Below are 18,600 nucleotides of genomic sequence, written 5' to 3' on the forward strand. Positions count from 1 at the left end.
CCAACTGAACTGTTATGGCTAGAGATGCCATTACGACGACTTGATTCTCCCCGAGATGTTGCACCCGCCATCCTAGGTCCAAATGCCTGCTCAAGCACATCAACTTGCAGCCTCACATGGAAATTATCTTTCTCTTTATGCCTAACAAACATGGTAGCTAGCTCTTCATCATTACTAACTGTCACCCAATTCTTTCCCCCATCATAGTATTTGTAAACCACTTCATCAAGCAAACCCCAAGGATATTGGCTACAAATTACCTCCCCAAATTGTCTGAAACTCCAATTACTAGCCATTGGCAACCGATAATCAAAACCTCCTTGGTATTTCTTCTTATCCTTTGCATCGAACATGTACCGGTCCCTTCTAATGTGCACCATGAAAGCAAACCGCAACTCCATCCTAACCGGCGAAAAACAGAGACGCAATCAGCACACTAATTGGGCAAACCTACTCGAATCGAGTGTTCAAATGCACAACTAAGCTCAATCTAAACAAGAGGCGAGACTTACCCCTCGGGAACCCAGTCATGGACGCGGCGGATCTCCGGCCCGATGCCTGCCTCGCCAAATACTCCGGGGTCGCCGCTGCTCTCCATTTCGCCCTAGGGTTCTTCCTCCTAGTTCAAATAGCTCCAGCAGCCCCTCACCTTTGAGCGCTCCGGCCGGGCGCACGGAAGGAGGCCGCGCCGCGGGTCGAGCAGGTGGCGGGCGCCCCACCCGTGGCGTCGCAGGAAGGTGGTGGGCGTCACAATGAGCCGTGGAGCGTAGGCGCGGGGAGGTAGCGGCGGAGCAGGGCGTGCAGCTGGTGGCGGGGCAGGTGTTGGCCGCGGCGCAGGTGGCGGCGGCGGCGGCGCACGACAGCCGGCCGGGCGGATGGGTGTGAGCTAGAATGATTTGGGGATTTAGTTGCAGGGGCCTACATGTCAGCTCCGGACCCACGTCCACGCGGTCCCACGTGTAAGCTCCGGACCCACAACTACTAACGCCGGCGGACGGAATGGACTCAAATATGGCCGTTTGGCCTCGTCGTAGTTGCTGTGCACGGACTAGGGGCAAAATTGAGGACAATTTGCATCTGAGGGCAAAACTGAGCACATGGACACCACTGAGGGCAAAAGGATAATTAACCCTTTTTCTTTTGAGGAAATGCCTACTGTGGGTGGGGGCGCTACCGATTATTGGTGTGGCATCATGATTGATTGGCACTCCATCCATGGGGCCATGCCATGGCCCCTTTGAATCTACCCCGCTAATGGCCAAACCATGACACGTCAAGATCGATCTCGTTATGCAACCAACGGTGGCACCCACGTGAAGAATTTACGTTTCGGTTCTCCAAACCTCCTCCGACCAGACAGAGAAGCGGGATGGGTCCTCTCCTCTCGTCCGAGGCCGACGGACGTCAAGCCGACCTCCTGTACCGTCCGCCACTGTGTCATTCCATCATCTCCATGATCATCATTCGTCCAAATCACGAGATTAGGACGGTAACGTAGTGGATTACTGGTGGCGTGCCGCGCTTGGGCCTCCGGAGGAGATACGACCGGTGACGGAGCCGAAAGCAGAGGTCAGATGCTAAGCATGCCTGTACGATGCTTTCTTTGTATCGATGGTGCCAATCTTTGTCCACGGGAACGAGATCGATCCTTAAACATGGCCGGCATGACCGGAGATTGGCACGAGTGAGACCGATCGCAGCGATGGCAACACCCGCTCCGGTTCACATTGGGCGTGTACGGTGTAGTACCGTACATTTTTCTCCTGCGTGGATACGGTGTACTGCCGTACATTGTCGCGTCACGCCTTGCTTTACACCTAAAATACCGTACTGTGGACTGTGGTAGAGTATACAGGAGTACACGATCTTTTCTTCTCGTCTCTTTCACCATGGTCGACACTCGACAAGTTAATTCACTACCAAAAATTGCTGACGCGCTCCCACTTCCGCGCCGCAAATCCCGGACGTGACAGTCGAGGCCTCCCCTGCGCACCCAAATCTTCGATTAGCGGCAGTAAATCAGTTTGTTTAATCTCTTCCCAAACCAACACCGCGCCACGTACCGGTGCTCGGCGTGATGCGGTGTGCGCTGTCTCATGACAGGCGCCGGCCGCTGCCTACAAGTATCGCGGACCGGCACGAGGGCCAAGGCAGAGCGGCGAAAAGTTTCGCCAAGTGTTGTCAGCTTTGTGCCGCTCCACGTTGTTCCCGAACCCTCTCCTCATCCCGGGGCCCTAGACTTGCAACGCTCGGGCGATTGATTTTCGCCGGGTTATCGCGGAAACGGTGAAAGGTGGGAGGGAGCGGGCCGCTCGTGTGCGTCTGGGGGCGTCTGTGGTGCGTGTTGGTCGGCGGCGATGGACCAGGTGCAGCGGAAGAGCAGCCTGAGGTCCTACGGCTCGGCCAAGTCGCTGTCGGGGTCGGACGAGCAGCCCGGCCTCGGCGACCGGCGGGAGGTCGTGCTCAAGATCGACGGCAACGGGAACGGCCCCGCGCCCTTCTCCGTTCCCGTCGGCGGGGCGGCGGGGAATGCCGGTTCCAACTCCGACGCCAAGCCGGCGCCGAGCAGGACGTTGCTCACCGCCGCCAGCTCGCCGTCCAAGGGCTGGGACGACGGGAGCTACGACTTCTGGAAGAACGAGGGCGGCGGGAAAGGGGGAGGCCCCGCGCCCCGCGTCGAGGACTTCAGCTTCAAGAACCGGCCGGCGCAGCCGCCCACGTCACCGCAGGCATCGTCCCCTTCCTTCTCGCCGAAGCAGGCGAGCGCCCCGGTGGAGGTCGCCGAGGACCCGCCCACGCGCCTCATCGGGAACTTCCTCCGGAAGCAGAAGGCGGCCGGGGCCGAGCTGTCGCTCGACCTCGACCTGGAGATGGACGACATCGGGAGGTCGTCACACCCGTCCTTGTCCAACTCCCGAGAACGGGAGACGCCGCGTGTCTCCTTCAAGAACCGCCAGTCGTCCTCGTCGTCTTCATCCGACTCCGATACCGGCGGCGGCCGTAGGCGCGCCGGCGATGACGGAATACGCAACACCTCCACTTCCACTCCAGCGGGGAAGGGCCCGCTAATGCGAGCCAAGACGCGCTCCCGGCTCATGGACCCGCCACCGCAGTCACCCATGGCGCCCCCTGCCGTCGACGAGGAGCGCAAGTCCTCTGCCCGACCTCCTAAGTCCGGCCAGTTTCCTTCGGGACGTATGACCGGAAAATCCGGCCAGTCTCCTTCAGGGCGCAAGTCGGGGGCCATCGGCAAGTCGGGCCCCATGGAGGAGGAGGAGGACGATCCGTTCATAGACGACGACATCCCTGACGACTTCAAGCGTGGGAAGCTGGACGCCCTCACCATACTGCAGTGGGTCGGCCTGGTGCTCATCATCGGGGCATTGGTGTGCAGCCTCACGATAAAGCCCTTGTCCCGGAAGAAGGTCTGGGAGCTGCACCTCTGGAAGTGGGAGCTCCTCGTGTTCGTGCTCATCTGCGGCCGCCTCGTCTCCGGCTGGGTCATCCGGATCGTGGTGTTCTTCGTGGAACGCAACTTCGTGCTGCGGAAGCGCGTGCTCTACTTCGTGTACGGCGTGCGCGGCGCCGTGCAGAACGCGCTCTGGCTCGGCCTGGTTCTCGCGTCATGGCACTTCTTGTTCGACGAGAACGTCCAGACAAACACGGCGGTGCTGCCCTACGTGACAAAGGTGCTGTTCTGCTTCCTCGTCGCCACGCTCATCCGCCTCGTGAAGACGCTGCTGCTCAAGGTGCTGGCCTCGTCCTTCCATGTCTCCACATACTTTGATCGGATCCAAGAGGCATTGTTCAACCAGTATGTCATCGAGACACTCTCTGGGCCGCCGCTAGTTGACGAAGACTACGTGCTTGCTGAGGTGCGTGAGCTGCAACGGGCAGGCGCAACCATCCCGAAAGAGCTGCGTGCCGCCTTGCCAGCCAAGAACCTTTCGGGCCAAAAAAGCATCCGGATCTCGGGTTTAATCTCCAAGGGAGACCAATCAAGCAGGCAGCTGTCAAAGGAGAAGAAACAGCGTGAGATTGATGAAGGGATCACCATTGACAAGCTCCATAGGCTCAATCAGAAAAACGTCTCGGCATGGAACATGAAGAGGCTGATGAAGATTGTTCGTTTTGGGACGCTCACCACAATGGATGAGCAGATTCAGCAGGCAACGGGAGAGGGGGATGAGTCAGCGACACAGATTCGCAGTGAATATGAGGCGCAGCTGGCCGCCAAGAAGATCTTTCATAATGTGGCAAAGCCTGGATCCAAGTAAGCATTTCTTTTGTCTTAGATACGCATCCGTATATTTTAGTTTGCAAGTTGCATTATTTTAGATAGACAACAACATCTTTCATGTAGGATTTTTCTCAAAAAAAAAAAACTGTAATATAATATTTCTGTTATTTTCGTAAACAGCATGCTAATTGTTGGACTCAGAGTGCACTGTTGTGTTCGCTGTAATCACAAAAGTGGACATATTGCAGAACTTTACAAGAATACTTGCCCTCTGCCCTCACTTCAATATTTCAAATGCTGTAGTTCTAAGAATAGTGGCAATTTACTTATTCAGATTCTTGGCCATAAATGTATGAATAATGCAGGTACATATACTTGGCAGACTTGATGCGCTTCATGAGGCAGGAGGAAGCCATCAAAGCTATGCATCTTTTTGAAGGAGCACAGGAGCACTGCAGGGTCAGCAAGAGGTCTCTGAAGAACTGGGTGGTAATGATCTTATTACCCTACTATCTAAGTTGCATGGAGTTATCATTGATTTCTGCCGACAAGATAACTTTTCTAACATATTCATATGGTTTCTTCTGTAGGTGAATGCATTTAGAGAGCGCAAAGCTCTTGCCCTAACACTTAATGACACAAAAACTGCAGTTAACAAGCTCAACCAGATGTGCAATGTTGTTGTTGGCCTCATAGTGTCTGCTCTCTGGCTTCTTATTCTGGGCATAGCCACAACACATTTCTTTGTCTTCATCAGTTCACAGCTTCTTGTGGCAGTTTTTGTGTTCGGGAATACTATGAAGACAATTTTTGAGGCAATAATTTTCTTATTCGTGATGCATCCTTTCGATGTCGGTGACCGCTGTGAGATTGAAGAAGTTCAGGTAATGGAAATAGCTTCTCGGTGCTCCTTGTTTGTTTAATACTCCATCCGTCCCAAAATTCTTGTCTTAGATTTGTCTAGATACGGATGTATCTAATATTAAAACGTGACTTGATACATCCGTATTTAGACAAATTTAAGACAAGAATTTTGGGACACAGGGAGTAGGATAATACCTTGCATTCGCTGACTGACGTTTTAAGCGCTTGAATTTCAGGTTGTTGTGGAGGAAATGAATATCATGACAACAGTCTTCCTACGTTATGATAACCTGAAGATCTATTATCCGAACAGTGTGCTGGCCACCAAGCCGATTTTTAATTTCTACAGAAGTCCTGATATGGGAGAAGGAATTGACTTCTCTATCCATGTTGCCACGCCGGTGGAAAAACTGGCTCTCATGAAGGAAAGAATACTACGGTGCGTATCGGTGCTTCTGTTATCTCAGTTTCCTGTTGACAGTAGGTGTAAATAAACATAACGTTGGGAGCTTTCCTCTGCTACTCGTCAAATTCAGTTGGCAGGCATGTATGGTCAGTGTGGGAACATACGCATATGAAGTTTGTGGTGCCATTTGCTGCTGATATTACCACATCAAACTAATAGCTGTTTTTTTTACTTGTGGCCACAGTTACATTGACGGTAAGAAGGAGCATTGGTACCCCGGTGCGATGGTTGTCCTCCGAGATGTGGATGACACCAACAAGCTAAAGGTATCCATATGGCTCCGGCACACACTCAACTTCCAGGACATGGGGATGAGGTTCGTGAGGAGGGAACTCGTGCTCCAGGAGATGATCAGAGTGCTCAAGGACCTCGACATCGAGTATCGGATGTTGCCGCTGGACGTGAACGTGCGGAACGTGCCCCCTCTTCAGTCCACAAGGATGCCGACGACATGGAACTATGCCTGAAGCGGCGAACGCGAGGGCTAGAAGATACAGCAGTTACCTGCAGGAGCCTGGCAGCAGCAACTATAGCGGATAGCCATTAGCTGTTAGTTTGCCTCCCCCTCAAAAAAAAAAGCTGTTAGTGTGTCTGATGTGATGAGTGTGTTCTGTAGTATAACAAGCTTTCGTGCACTTGATGATAGGCAATACAGATAGTGGCCATTGGAAATGTTGAAAGCGGCCTGCCGTCGCCGCTGAAACTTTTGTTGAAAGCACGCTGCTTGGCCCAGCTCTGAATATCTTCTGGTGATGGAACGAGACGACGGCTTCAGCCGTCTCCTCCACGCACGGTAGGCCAGTGTCGAGCGGAAACACGACGCCGTTTCGCCTCTTGACCCGGCAATTCTGACGCTGACTGCTCATGGCGAACGGTGCGAGCAATCGCGCTGCTGTGAGTGAAGTCGCATTCGTGGGCGTTGAGGGGTTGTCTTCTGAAGCATCTTATGCAATGGTGGTGCCCACGAAGCACCGCCGCCTGATTCTTAGTTGGAGTCGTAATCGTGCGAGCCATGGTGGCTGCCGATGCCAGTGTTGTAAGAGCGACTGGTCTGGTGGTGTTCGAGCAGGGGAGAAATGTGGATGTGGGTTTCAAACTGGAGCTTGAGAGCATTGAGAGGCTACAAGAGGAGGGGCTCGTTGATGCTGAGCTTTGTTGTCGTAGGGCCTCTCTGCTAGCTGAACTCAATGAAATCCTCACGAACGAAGAGTTCTTTTGGCTCCAACAATCTAGTGAACGCTGGTTGCTTAGAGCATCTCCAGCCGTTTACTTCCCCAGGGGATTGAAATATCGCTGCCCTGGGGGCGCGCCGGCTGAAATATCAGCGTGGGCCGATCGGGTTCCCAACCGCCATCCCTAGGCGCCGATTTCTAAAGGTTTTTTAAAAATATACTCGGCCAAATTTTGGCCAAACACAACATAGATTAGGCGAAACATACTCGTTTTTTTACATATTGGAAACATAATCTAAAACAAAAAAAAAGGAAAACTACTACTACTGTCGCGCCGCCTACATGCCGAAGAGCTTGCTGAAGGCGTTGTAGCCGCCGCCGCCGCCGTCGTCGTCCTCCTTCACGCCGCCACCGTCCCTGCTGGACCCCTGCCCGAGGTCGCCCTGGCGGACTGGATTGACTGGTGCCGACGCCTCGTCGTTGCTGTTCTCGAGGACGATGACGCCGCTCTCGTCACAGCTGCGGTGCCGAGCGGCGATCTCCTCTAGGGCGCGGCGCTGGCGCTCCGTCTCCAGCCGGGCCTAGTCCTCACGCGCCCACTTGATGGCGGCCGCATCGGCGGCGACCATGTCGTCATGCTCGCTCTTCACGGCGACGAGGCCCGGCTCCGTCTTCGGCTTGACGAGGCCGGAGAAAGGAGCAGACGAGGCATGGCCGCCCTCGTTGATGACGATGGCAGCGCCGCGGGTGCGTCGGCCGAGCGGCATCTCGATGGGCTCGGCCTTGACCTTGGTGAGCGCCGGTGACCCGGACGAGCGGGAAGAGGAGGAGGAGGTCCCGCCCATCATGCGCCTCGGCAGCCAAGGGCCGCCACTGCGGCGGGGGACTGGGGCTAGGGCCGGGGCCGCGGGGTACTCGAACGGTGGCTCGTTGCCGCCCTCGAGGTGCTCGAGGACGAAGTGGAGCGTGCACCCGGGCATGCCCCACCACAAACGGCGGCCGTCGATGTTGTGGCGCCCCCTCACCGACACGTTGTTGGTGAAGGCGAGCTGCTCCTCGTGGCGGCATTGGAAGTACGCCGCCCAGTGCTCGTGGTTGTTGGCGGCGTACTCCGGGCGGCCCTGCACCTCCTCCGACAAGGAGGCCCGAACGCGCTCGATCTCGCCGTGGAAGTGGGCGGCGTCGATCGGCTGCAGGGGGACGGGCACGCCTCTGGCGCTGAGCCTTCACCGCCCCGGCACGCGCATGTCAGGCGGCGCCGGGTAGTTCCCCTCGTGGAGGAGGTGGACCTCCCACTCGTGCAGGTGGCGGTGGTCGAAGCCATTTGCCGCCGCTCCATCTTCGGGGAACCGCTTTCCCATCGGTGGGCGTACATGCGGTGGATGTAGACGGCGGCGAGAGAGGGGCGAGTGTGTCCACCGGCGAGGGGAGGAGTCGCCTTTTATCGCACCGGGGGGGGGGGGGGCAAACATGTAAACGCGTGGCAGGAGGGGAGGCGCGTCGCCGCACTGCGCCGTCCATGAGGAATCAATGAAAGGCTGACCGGCAGCAGCCTTGGCATTGATTCCTCGCGGGAAAACGAGGCGATGAGGAAGACGAGACAAGGCTGGTTGCTGACTCGGCGTCCCCACCGGGTTTTAGCACCAAAAACGCTTCCCCGGGCGCCTCCCAGCGCGCCGGGTTCGGCCTGGATTGGACGACTCCAAAATCGGGCCTAACCGACGAAAATTGGGCTTTTGGGACGCGACTGGTCCTTTTTTTGGCGCCAGCGATAAAAAAGGGCGTTGGGGGGCCTGTTGGGGGGGGGGGGGGGGGGGGGCGAGTGGAGATGCTCTTAAAGGGGATCAGAATACAACCTTTTATTATTGCATAGTGGACGCTGGGGTCAGAATACAACCTATTATCATCGCATAGTGAACGCTGGTTGCTTAAAGGGGGTCAAAATACAACCTATTATCATCGCATTCCGAATGGTTGAGAGCGCAAAAACACGATCCATTCTTTTTCTGATGGTGAGGTGACGATTGAGGGCACCAAAAAACTTCTGAATTATGCTACCTCCTATTACAAGGACCTGTTTGGGCCCGTCCCTGGAAACCTTTTCCACCCTTCCCTAAAACAAGGGGAAAACATGACAAACTTAATGATGATGATATCGAGTTTCTAACTCGGCCCTTTTCTGAGGAAGAAGCAAAAGTGACTCTGTTTGGGATGGATAGGAAGGCTAGTCATAGTGGGAGTAACATAAGTAGTAACATAGATGCCACATAAGCAAAAAAGATGATGTGTCATGTAACTAAAGAGGAGAGAGACAAATAGAGTAACATAATATGTTACCATCACAGGGCGGTTTCCAATACAAAATGAGTCTACAAAGCAATAAATGAAGATATGCATGTTACTACACCTATGATACTTTCCACTATGAAGGTGGTAACATGGACTAGTAACATATGTATGTTACTAGTCTAAGTTACTTCCCACTATGACTAATAGAGCTCCTGGGTTGGTAATATTCCCGAGGAGTTTTACAAAAGTTGTTGGGATTTCGTCAATACTAATATCATGCGCCTCTTCAAGGCTTTCCACGCGGGTACTATAGATGTAGCGCGTCTGAATTATTGTCTGATCACATTGATCCTGAAGCTGTGACGAGCAAAAAAAGAAAATCCAACAAATTTCGTCCTATCTGCCCTTCTTCGATGCCCTATAAGCTGATTACTAGAACTCTTAACAATTGGGTAGCTGTCTATTCTGATAAGTTGATTAGTTGTCACCAAAATGCTTTTATAAAAAATAAATATATTATGGACGGGATCCAGACCTTGCACAATTTTAAGCTTGATTTTGAAAAGGTTTGCGATAAGATCAATTGGGACTTTTTTTTGCTAGAATGCTACAAGTTGAGGGGCTTTAATGACACCTCGTGTGATGGATTCATAAAATTCTTCACAATGGTATGAGACGGGTCCTTACTTTCAGAGCCACTAGGGATTCGTCAAGGAGATCCCTTATCCCCTTTTCTAATTAATCTTGCTGCTGGAAGTTTGTCTAAAATGATTTTAAATGCCCAGAAAGAGAAGTTGCTATCAGGCTTAGCCCCTGATTTGATTGGTGGCGGTGTGCTTGTTCTACAATATGCAGACGACGCCGTCCTTTGCTTTGAGCATGACCCCTCAATGGTTGTTAACCTAAAACTGTTGTTATATATGTTCGAGCTTATGTCAGGATTGAAGATCAACTACCTAAAAAGTGAAATCCTTTGTGTGGGGGGTGATGATAATACGTTGGACTTCTAGGCTAATTTGGTTAACTGTCAGACAATACTTGGGGGTCCTAGTTAGCTTTTCTACTTTGATATGATTGGACTAGATTTTTGTGGATGAAAAGTTTCTGAAGCATTTTGAATCTTGCATTCGGGGGCAGGTTCACTCCCCTGAATTCCTCCCTGACTAGTGCTTTTACATGGCCATGTTCCTCCTTCCTAAGACTTTCATTGAGAAACTTGACAAACATGGACGTCGTTTTTCTGGCAAAGTTTGGGATGTCAAAAAAAGATACCAGCTGGTTCGCTGGGATCGTGTGTGTCGATCGAAAACAAAAGGTGGGCTTGCAATGAAAGACCTTCGTAAGCAAAACATGAGCTTGTTGGCAAAGTAGTGGTGGAAACTTGACACTCAACAAGGGCTCTGGTAAGGTTGATCAAAGCATAGTACCTCAAGAGGGACACCGTGACGCCCGGATAATCAAGCTACATTAACCCTCTGGTAATGGTGCCACGTACCTCGATTTATTGTTGATAATCTCGTGTTAGCTCGAAACCAAACCAAATTCAAATTTGAATTAAAGTCAAAACAATAAAAGTTTTCAAAATTGAAACAAAAATGTTCGGTGGACGCCAAATATTACAAAGGTAATTATGGGGCAACAAACACCTTTTTATAAAATGGCTAAATGATTTAAAATGATTTAAACAGAAAAGAAAGAAATAATAAAAAGAAAACAGAAAACAAAGAAAAAAAAAGGGAAAGGAAAAGAACCCCCCCCTCGGGCCAGCCGACCCAACTGGCCGGCCCATTCGGCCACCGGCCCAACCGGCCACACCCCTCGCTTGCCCTTATCCCCCGTAACCCTAACCCACCAAACCGCAGCACCTCCCAGTTCCCCCCCCCCACGATCCCCACGCTCCTCTCCTCCTACCCCCGATCCAGATCGAGATCAGGGCCCTCGCCCCCGACGCCGCCGCCGCTGCCCAGTGCCTCCCGCCACCCTCCTCGCCGGCGCCCGCCTCCCCATCTTCCCCCGCATGGCGCCCGCCCCACCTCGACCCGAGCTAGATCGGATCGATCCCGCTGCTCGATGCCCGACGCCGCCCCGCTGCTCGACGCCGGAGCCTCCTCGCCGGACTGCCTCCCCATCGCGCGCCGTCCACGTCTTCCTCCCCGAGCCCCACTGCCCGTGCCCTACTGCTCCCCTGTGAGCTCCCCTCCCTCCTCTCTCTGCCGTGGTCGCGCCCTCCCCCCTCACGCTCGGCTCCATCCCGCGCCGCCCCGGAGCCGCCCGCGGCCACCTGCCTCCGCACGGGACCACCGTCGAGCTCCCGCACGCCCTGGACCGCGCTTGGCCGCGCCCGACCGTGGCCGACCGCGCGCGCTCACGCCCACGCCCCCTCTGACCGAGCCCGGCCATGGACGGTCCCCCGCCGCCCTTGCTGCTGCACGCCCGCCGCCGCCGAACCTCGTCACCGGCCTTATTTTCGGCCACCTCCAGCACCAACCACTAGCCCAACTCGATGCGCGCCAACGCGCTCATCCTTCCGATGCTCGTGGGTGACCAAGTGGTCACCGGAACGCAACTCCGGCGAGCCTCTACCGTGGTTCCCCTTCCCGCACGCCCACACGCCCTCCCCTGGACGCATCGTGGGCACGACCCCGCCGACGCCCTCCGTCGCCTCCGTGCGGGTGCGCGGCGCCCGCACCCGATAACGCCCGTGCGCCCGCTCGGGCTGCGCCCCGCGCCCGAACCCATTAGGCCTTGGGCCTATGACAAGTGGGCCACTGCCCAGAGAACGTTTCCAAAAAAAGGGGTTTTAAAAAGGAATAATAGAAAATAAATAATAACTAAAAATAAACTTAATTAATTAATTAATTAATTAAATAAATTAATTAAGTTAATTAATCCTAGTTAATTAATCATAATTACATTAACCTAACTAACTAATTAGTTTAATTAAACAGTAGTTAGATTAGTTAAGCACTAATTAGACTAAACAGTCAATGACTAGTGGGACCCACACGTCAGTTGACCAGTCAACATCTCTGTTGACTGCTGACGTCATGCTGACGTCATGATGACGTCAGCAAACACTATTCTGGATAATGTTAATTTAAATAATTAATTAAAATCAGAAAATGATTTAAATCTTTAGAAAATCATATCTTTTAATCCGTAACTCGGATGAAAATATTTTCAACATGAAAGTTGCTCAGAACGACGAGACGATTCCGGATACGCAGTCCGTTCGTCCGCCACACCCCTCTAACCTATCGAACCCGCAACTTTTCCCCTCCGGCTCCTCTGCCCGAAAACACGAAACACCGGGAATACTTTCCCGGATGTTTCCCCCCTTCACCGGTATCACCTACTACCGCGTTAGGGCACACCAAACACCGCGTATTGCCTTGTTATATTTTGTGATGCTTTGTTTGCACTGTATTTATTGTTTCTTCCCCCTCTTCTCTTCGGTAGACTACGAGACCGACGCTGCTGCTGCCCAGTTCGACTACGGAGTTGACGACCCCTCTCTCTTGCCAGAGCAACCAGGCAAGCCCCCCCTTTGATCACCAGATATCGCCTACTCTTCTCTATACTGCTTGCATTAGAGTAGTGTAGCTTGTTACTGCTTTCCGTTAATCCTATTCTGATGCATAGCCTGTCATTGCTGCTACAGTCATTGATACCTTACCCGCAATCCTAAATGCTTAGTATAGGATGCTAGTGTTCCATCAGTGGCCCTACACTCTTGTCCGTCTGCCATGCTATACTACTGGGCTGTGATCACTTCGGGAGGTGATCACGGGCATATACTATATACTTTACACTGTTACATTACTGGTGATACTGCTTGGAGATGGGGGCTGAAGGGGCAGGTGGCTCCATCCAGGTAGTGGTGGGCCTGAGTTCCCGACGGCCCCCGACTGTTACTTTGAGGCGGAGCGACAGGGCAGGTTGAGACCACCTAGGAGACAGGTGGGCCTGGCCCTGTTCGGCGTTCGCGGATACTTAACACGCTTAACGAGATCTTGGTATTTGATCTGAGTCGGCTACGAGCCTATACGCACTAACCATCTACGTGGGAGTAGTTATGGGTATCCCGACGTCGTGGTATCAGCCGAAGCACTTCAGACGTCAGCGACGGAGCGGCGCGCGCCGAATTGGACTGGAACGCCACTAGGCTAGGTCTGCTTTCGGCCGCCCACGCAACGTGCAGGTGTGCTCAGGGCGATGGGCCCAGACCCCTGCGCGCTTAGGTTTAGACCGGCGTGCTGGCCTCTCTGTTGAGCCTAGGTGGGGCTGCGACGTGTTGATCTTCCGAGGCCGGGCATGACCCAGGAAAGTGTGTCCGGCCAAATGGGATCGAGCGTGTTGGGCTATGTGGTGCACCACTGCAGGGAAGTTAATCTATTCGAATAGCCGTGATCTTCGGTAACAGGACGACTTGGAGTTGTACCTTGACCTTATGACAACTAGAACCGGATACTTAATAAAACACACCCTTCCAAGTTCCACAGACAACCCGGTGATCGCTTTTCTACAGGGCGACGAGAGGAGGATCGCCGGGTAGGTTTATGCTATGCGATGCTACTGGAGATGCTACTTGGAGATACTACTTGGAGGACTTCAATCTACTCTCTTCTACGTGCTGCGAGACGGAGGCTGCCAGAAGCGTAGTCTTCGATAGGACTAGCTATCCCCCTTTTATTCTGGCATTCTGCAGTTCAGTCCACTGATATGGCCTCCTTACACATATACCCATGCATATGTAGTGTAGCTCCTTGCTTGCGAGTACTTTGGATGAGTACTCACGGTTGCTTTCTCCCCCCTTTTTCCCCTTTCCTTTCTTTCTGGTTGTCGCAACCAGATGCTGGAGTCCAGGAGCCAGACGCCACCGTCGACGACGACCCTTACTACACCGGAGGTGCCTACTACTACGTGCAGCCCGCTGACGACGTCCAGGAGTAGTTAGGAGGATCCCAGGCAGGAGGCCTGCGCCTCTTTCGATCTGTATCCCAGTTTGTGCTAGCCTTCTTAAGGCAAACTTGTTTAACTTATGTCTATACTCAGATATTGTTGCTTCCGCTGACTCGTCCATGATCGAGCACTTGTATTCGAGCCCTCGAGGCCCCTGGCTTGTATTATGATGCTTGTATGACTTATTTTATTTGTAGAGTTGTGTTGTGATATCTTCCCGTGAGTCCCTGATCTTGATCGTACACATTTGCGTGCATGATTAGTGTACGATTGAATCGGGGGCGTCACAAGTTGGTATCAGAGCCGACTGCCTGTAGGAATCCCCCTTCCACACTCCTTGGCCGAAGTCGAGTCTAGTCGTTGAAAAACTTTTACTAACATGGCTGTGTGGCCCATGGGCCCACGTCGCCATCGGGAGGTATTAGGATCTTTTACTCCTCGACCTTTACTCTGGGACTCTGAACTCTCTTCTACTCGGGTTAAATGATTTCTACTAAAATCTGACTTTAGGTTCTCGAAAATACTTTCTCCCGGAGAGCCCCTTCAGTCCAGGTGATCGCCGACTGCACCAGAAGATTTCGAAGTTACTCGCCGAAACTCTTTTGAGACTTTGTGTCCGTTGCTTTTGCAATTCCCTACCATCGAAATATCCCTATGGATAAATACGTACACTTGACGTTCTTACTTTTATTCCCAGTTGATCTTGTTATTACAAGATACCCCGAAATTCTCTCTATTGATCCGAGAATATCTTATGCCTACTGTCTTGCAATTCCTTGTCACCTGAATACCCCTATGGATAATTCTCGCACTTGTCGAGTATCCGCTTATCCCCAGTTGTTCATGTGTTTCACAAAAGTCTTCAAAATAATATTCGATCTTCCGAAAATCCTCTAGAGCCTTTGGCTCTTGAGATTCTTGTTTGCTCGCATTATGGTTAATCCCATAAGTCTCGTAGTCTTAATGACATTCCTTGTCATTATCATTTTGAGTCTGTTGACTCAATATGTTTGCGAATGCACGCAATCATCATTGATCCTTATAAATTACTTCTCCGGCTAAGCTGCCATTCTTTTAACTGGAATTGGTTCTCGACCAATCCAATTGTCATTGATTGTACCCTAAGGCTATTCAACTTATCCATCCCTACTCAGAGCATTGCTTCTGATCCCTTGATTTGGAAATCATAATTCCCTTTGCAGTTGACAATTGAGTTAGTCAGTTGTTTCTATAATCTGATCTCCTTGCAATCTTCTTCCTCTAGTTGAGTACCGATGCTCATGTCAGATCCCTTGTGGACCATCGGTTCCTTTGTTGGATTTTGGCCGACAGTGTCCTTCATATTGAATAACCTTGAGAGCCTTTCCATGGGTATATAATGCCTTGGTAAATTGTATCATCTGCTTTTGAACAATGCTCTACTTTCGAGCTTGTATTATTTACCCCGAAGTTTGTGGTATATGTTCGTAAGATGCCCTGATGGGTTGAACCTATGCCTTCCTTACTATGTGTGAACTCGGAAGTTTTCACGGGTCAAACTTACCTGGTATTGCACCAGGTAAAACTTTCAACAACTAATGTCATCTTCGAAATACGAGAGGTGAATGAAAGATTATGCATTGAGGAAGTGGGAGTCGACCTCGAACCTTGTGTTCATGCCCATGGACGCGATGTATATCCTATCATGGAAGCTTCTTGTAATAATAACTAATTCCTTGATAACTAACATATGGTATCTGTGAATTGATCCCTTGCAACCGTGGTTTCGACCATGATTGTTCTTCCTTGATTCCATTTCTCGGACAAGTTAAAACAATTGTCTTCTATGGATTAATACACCCGTCCAATCTTTACTTTGATCTTGTGTCGAGTATTACCCCCTGGTATCTCAAGATTATCAGGGAACTGCATAACTTCTTATGAGTTCTTCATCAAGTGCTACCTTTCCACTGATTCCAATTTTTCATGGGCTCTGAGTTATTATACACTCAAAGACACCGATAACTGAATCGAGTTCGCATTGCGATTCAACAAGTATTTGAACCCATCACTGCTTACAAATTTATTAATCCTTCAAGTCATTCCTAGCCTGATCAGCTATATCGTTATCGAGCTAATTTTAACTGTGCTACCCGGTCCTTCTTCCCGGAGCACAATTTTCGACGATGAACTAACCTTACGTCGATCATCATCGTCATATCATTTCGCCTTGAACAACAAGCTTGGTTTCGAGTTTGTGTCGTACCCTTGGTTCCAATAACCTTTCACTTTATCATTACTTTGACTTGATGTCATCACCGATCGATTACATCTTCATGAACTCTCGCGACAAATGTGTCGTGAAGATCATCAACATTCTGAGCTCTTCCAAAATATCTATTGAATTCATGATGAGAAATACCATCCTTGTCCCTCGATGATTTGAGTTATCATCGGCAACATTCTTGCCTTCCCCCCCCCAACACAAACTTGTTCACAATTTGTGTTGTACCTTGGTTTCCTTGCTATCCAGCAATTGTTCTTCTTTACCTTGGAGTATTACCATCCTTTATGTCAAGAATGTTCTGAGATTTGTTCCACCTCTTGAGAATTCTTGACATAGAAATACTTCTCACCATCACCATTCTTTCTTGGTCCATGTGTTAATTCCAACAAGTGAACGGTGTTGTTTGGATTCTTTCCTTCTAGCAACCCTATCACTTTGAAGTTAATGCTCGAAAGTTCATTCTTAGGCTATTGATTATTACATCACCATTCTGACATTGGTCGTGCAACCCAACCCATATTTCGAGCGCACCTTTCAACCAATGTTTAATTGTGTATGTTTTCCTCGAGCATACTTCCTTATATCATTTGATCTGACAAATGTTATCTCCTTGTTCACTTAATTGTGGACATCCATCCTTTGGGAATCTCGGTGAATTGCCGTTGAGTTCACCAGACACCTCCTTGTCCTCTCCTTGGGTTAATGATGAACTCTTGATAATGGAAATCACTTCATAGTTCATTTCCCCGAGAATCTTACAATGTCATCTCGTCAATTTGCGTTGCACCTTTTCTTCTCAGGTATCCTAAGTCTGAGGTATCCTGACACCAACCGGATCTGAATCTCGGTCAGATATGATGGTTGGGACATATCTCCAAGAGTTGTAACATTGATCTCTACGTGACCCGGTAACATGATGTCATGCCTAGCACCCCCCCCTGGGTGAAGGACCTATCGTTATAATTTCTTTTGCAAGGACAACCATTCTTCCTGGAGGAAATTGTAAGACTTATTCTACAAGTTATTCCTGATAGATCCTTCGTGTTTCCAAAGTCTGATCTTCACCTGAAGACCATGTCAATGCTATCTCGAAGCATGTCAATGGTACTCCGATTTTCAACAGGAACATTTGAAGCACGATGCTAAATTTTATTTATCATTTATCCTAACACCGTTGTATGGGTAATATCATGAGATTCCTCCCCCCTTACCTAAAGAGTTGTCTACATTATATCCTGCCACGGATATCATGCTCTGCTTGTCCTTGGGAAGGATATGTCCCTGAAATATGTGTTTAGACACATTTTCCTTTCCATTGTTCTGTTTAATATGATAATCATATTTTACTTTCCATTGGTTGTTTGAACCTTTCTTGTGATCTATATGATCTAAGCAGCAATATTCTACTGCTTATGTAAACTCCTCGGTGTGCAATTCTGTCAGTAAGACCCTGTTACTATTGTTGATGACATTCCGGTAGCCACCGATGGACGAGAACCTTGCCTATTGGTCCGCCTCGTTCAACGAGCAGGAAAGTGGTTCTCTTCGTCCCTCGCCCTTGGTACCAACGTTGATGCCGACATAACTGACTTGGTATTCTCTGACATGCCTTGCTATCATGACCGTGAAAAATGTCACTGCTCCTATTAAAAAAAAACCACATGGTGGGCCCATAACCCACAGTTCCACAGGATCGAAACCTGACTGTCCTGTACACCCCCTATTCCCAAAGTTATTCCTCGCGCGTGGACTCGTATGTAATCCACGGGCCACTGTCCTAGTGGTCTATTCTGGTATCAGACGCAATACTTACTCTCGCTACTCTGAACCCCTTTCTCACTCTGGTTCAGGCTTCGAGCAACTATCTATCCGCTTGGAGCCTATTATGGTACCTTCGTACCTTACTCTCGAGGTATTTCATATGTTCAACTCGAGAGATAATCTTATACTAATTCATGGATTAACCCCAGATTGTTTCCCTCAAAAGCGTTATGTCGTAGTGAGCTGCCCCTTATCTTTAGTAAGTACGATGGAGCTCCCGAAGAAATGATGACAAGTTTATCATGATGCATCGGAATAAAGGATTGAGGACATCAACGAAAGGAATTAACTTCTTCGAAAAGATCCGTTAGAATATCGTAGCCAGAACTTTCCCCTTACTCCCCTCCTAAATCTCGGGACGAGATTTCTTGTAGTGGAGGAGAATTGTGACGCCCGGGTAATCAAGCTACATTAACCCTCTGGTAATGGTGCCACGTACCTCGATTTATTGTTGATAATCTCGTGTTAGCTCGAAACCAAACCAAATTAAAATTTGAATTAAAGTCAAAACAATAAAAGT

General features: G+C 50.5%; 1 protein-coding gene across 1 annotated transcript; it reads left to right on the forward strand.

The window, feature by feature from the left end:
- The first annotated feature begins 2,146 nt into the window (after positions 1 to 2,146).
- Positions 2,147 to 6,328, forward strand: LOC123137669 (mechanosensitive ion channel protein 6). Its single transcript, XM_044557494.1, has 5 exons — positions 2,147 to 4,273; positions 4,606 to 4,729; positions 4,831 to 5,124; positions 5,341 to 5,543; positions 5,755 to 6,328. The coding sequence occupies exons 1-5, from the start codon at positions 2,358 to 2,360 to the stop codon at positions 6,035 to 6,037; spliced, it is 2,820 nt and encodes a 939-aa protein (XP_044413429.1). The 5' UTR covers positions 2,147 to 2,357; the 3' UTR covers positions 6,038 to 6,328.
- The last annotated feature ends 12,272 nt before the right edge of the window (positions 6,329 to 18,600 follow it).

The sequence above is a fragment of the Triticum aestivum genome, chromosome 6B (assembly GCF_018294505.1).
Source record: "Triticum aestivum cultivar Chinese Spring chromosome 6B, IWGSC CS RefSeq v2.1, whole genome shotgun sequence".
Lineage (NCBI taxonomy): Eukaryota > Viridiplantae > Streptophyta > Magnoliopsida > Poales > Poaceae > Triticum > Triticum aestivum.

Bases quoted from the DNA above. Each gene is read 5' to 3' on its own strand.
- LOC123137669 (XM_044557494.1), top strand. From the start codon at position 2,358: ATGGACCAGGTGCAGCGGAAGAGCAGCCTGAGGTCCTACGGCTCGGCC. The intron at 4,730-4,830 runs GTAATGATCTTA...TTTCTTCTGTAG, and splicing joins GGTCTCTGAAGAACTGGGTG to GTGAATGCATTTAGAGAGCG. The intron at 5,125-5,340 runs GTAATGGAAATA...CTTGAATTTCAG, and splicing joins GTGAGATTGAAGAAGTTCAG to GTTGTTGTGGAGGAAATGAA.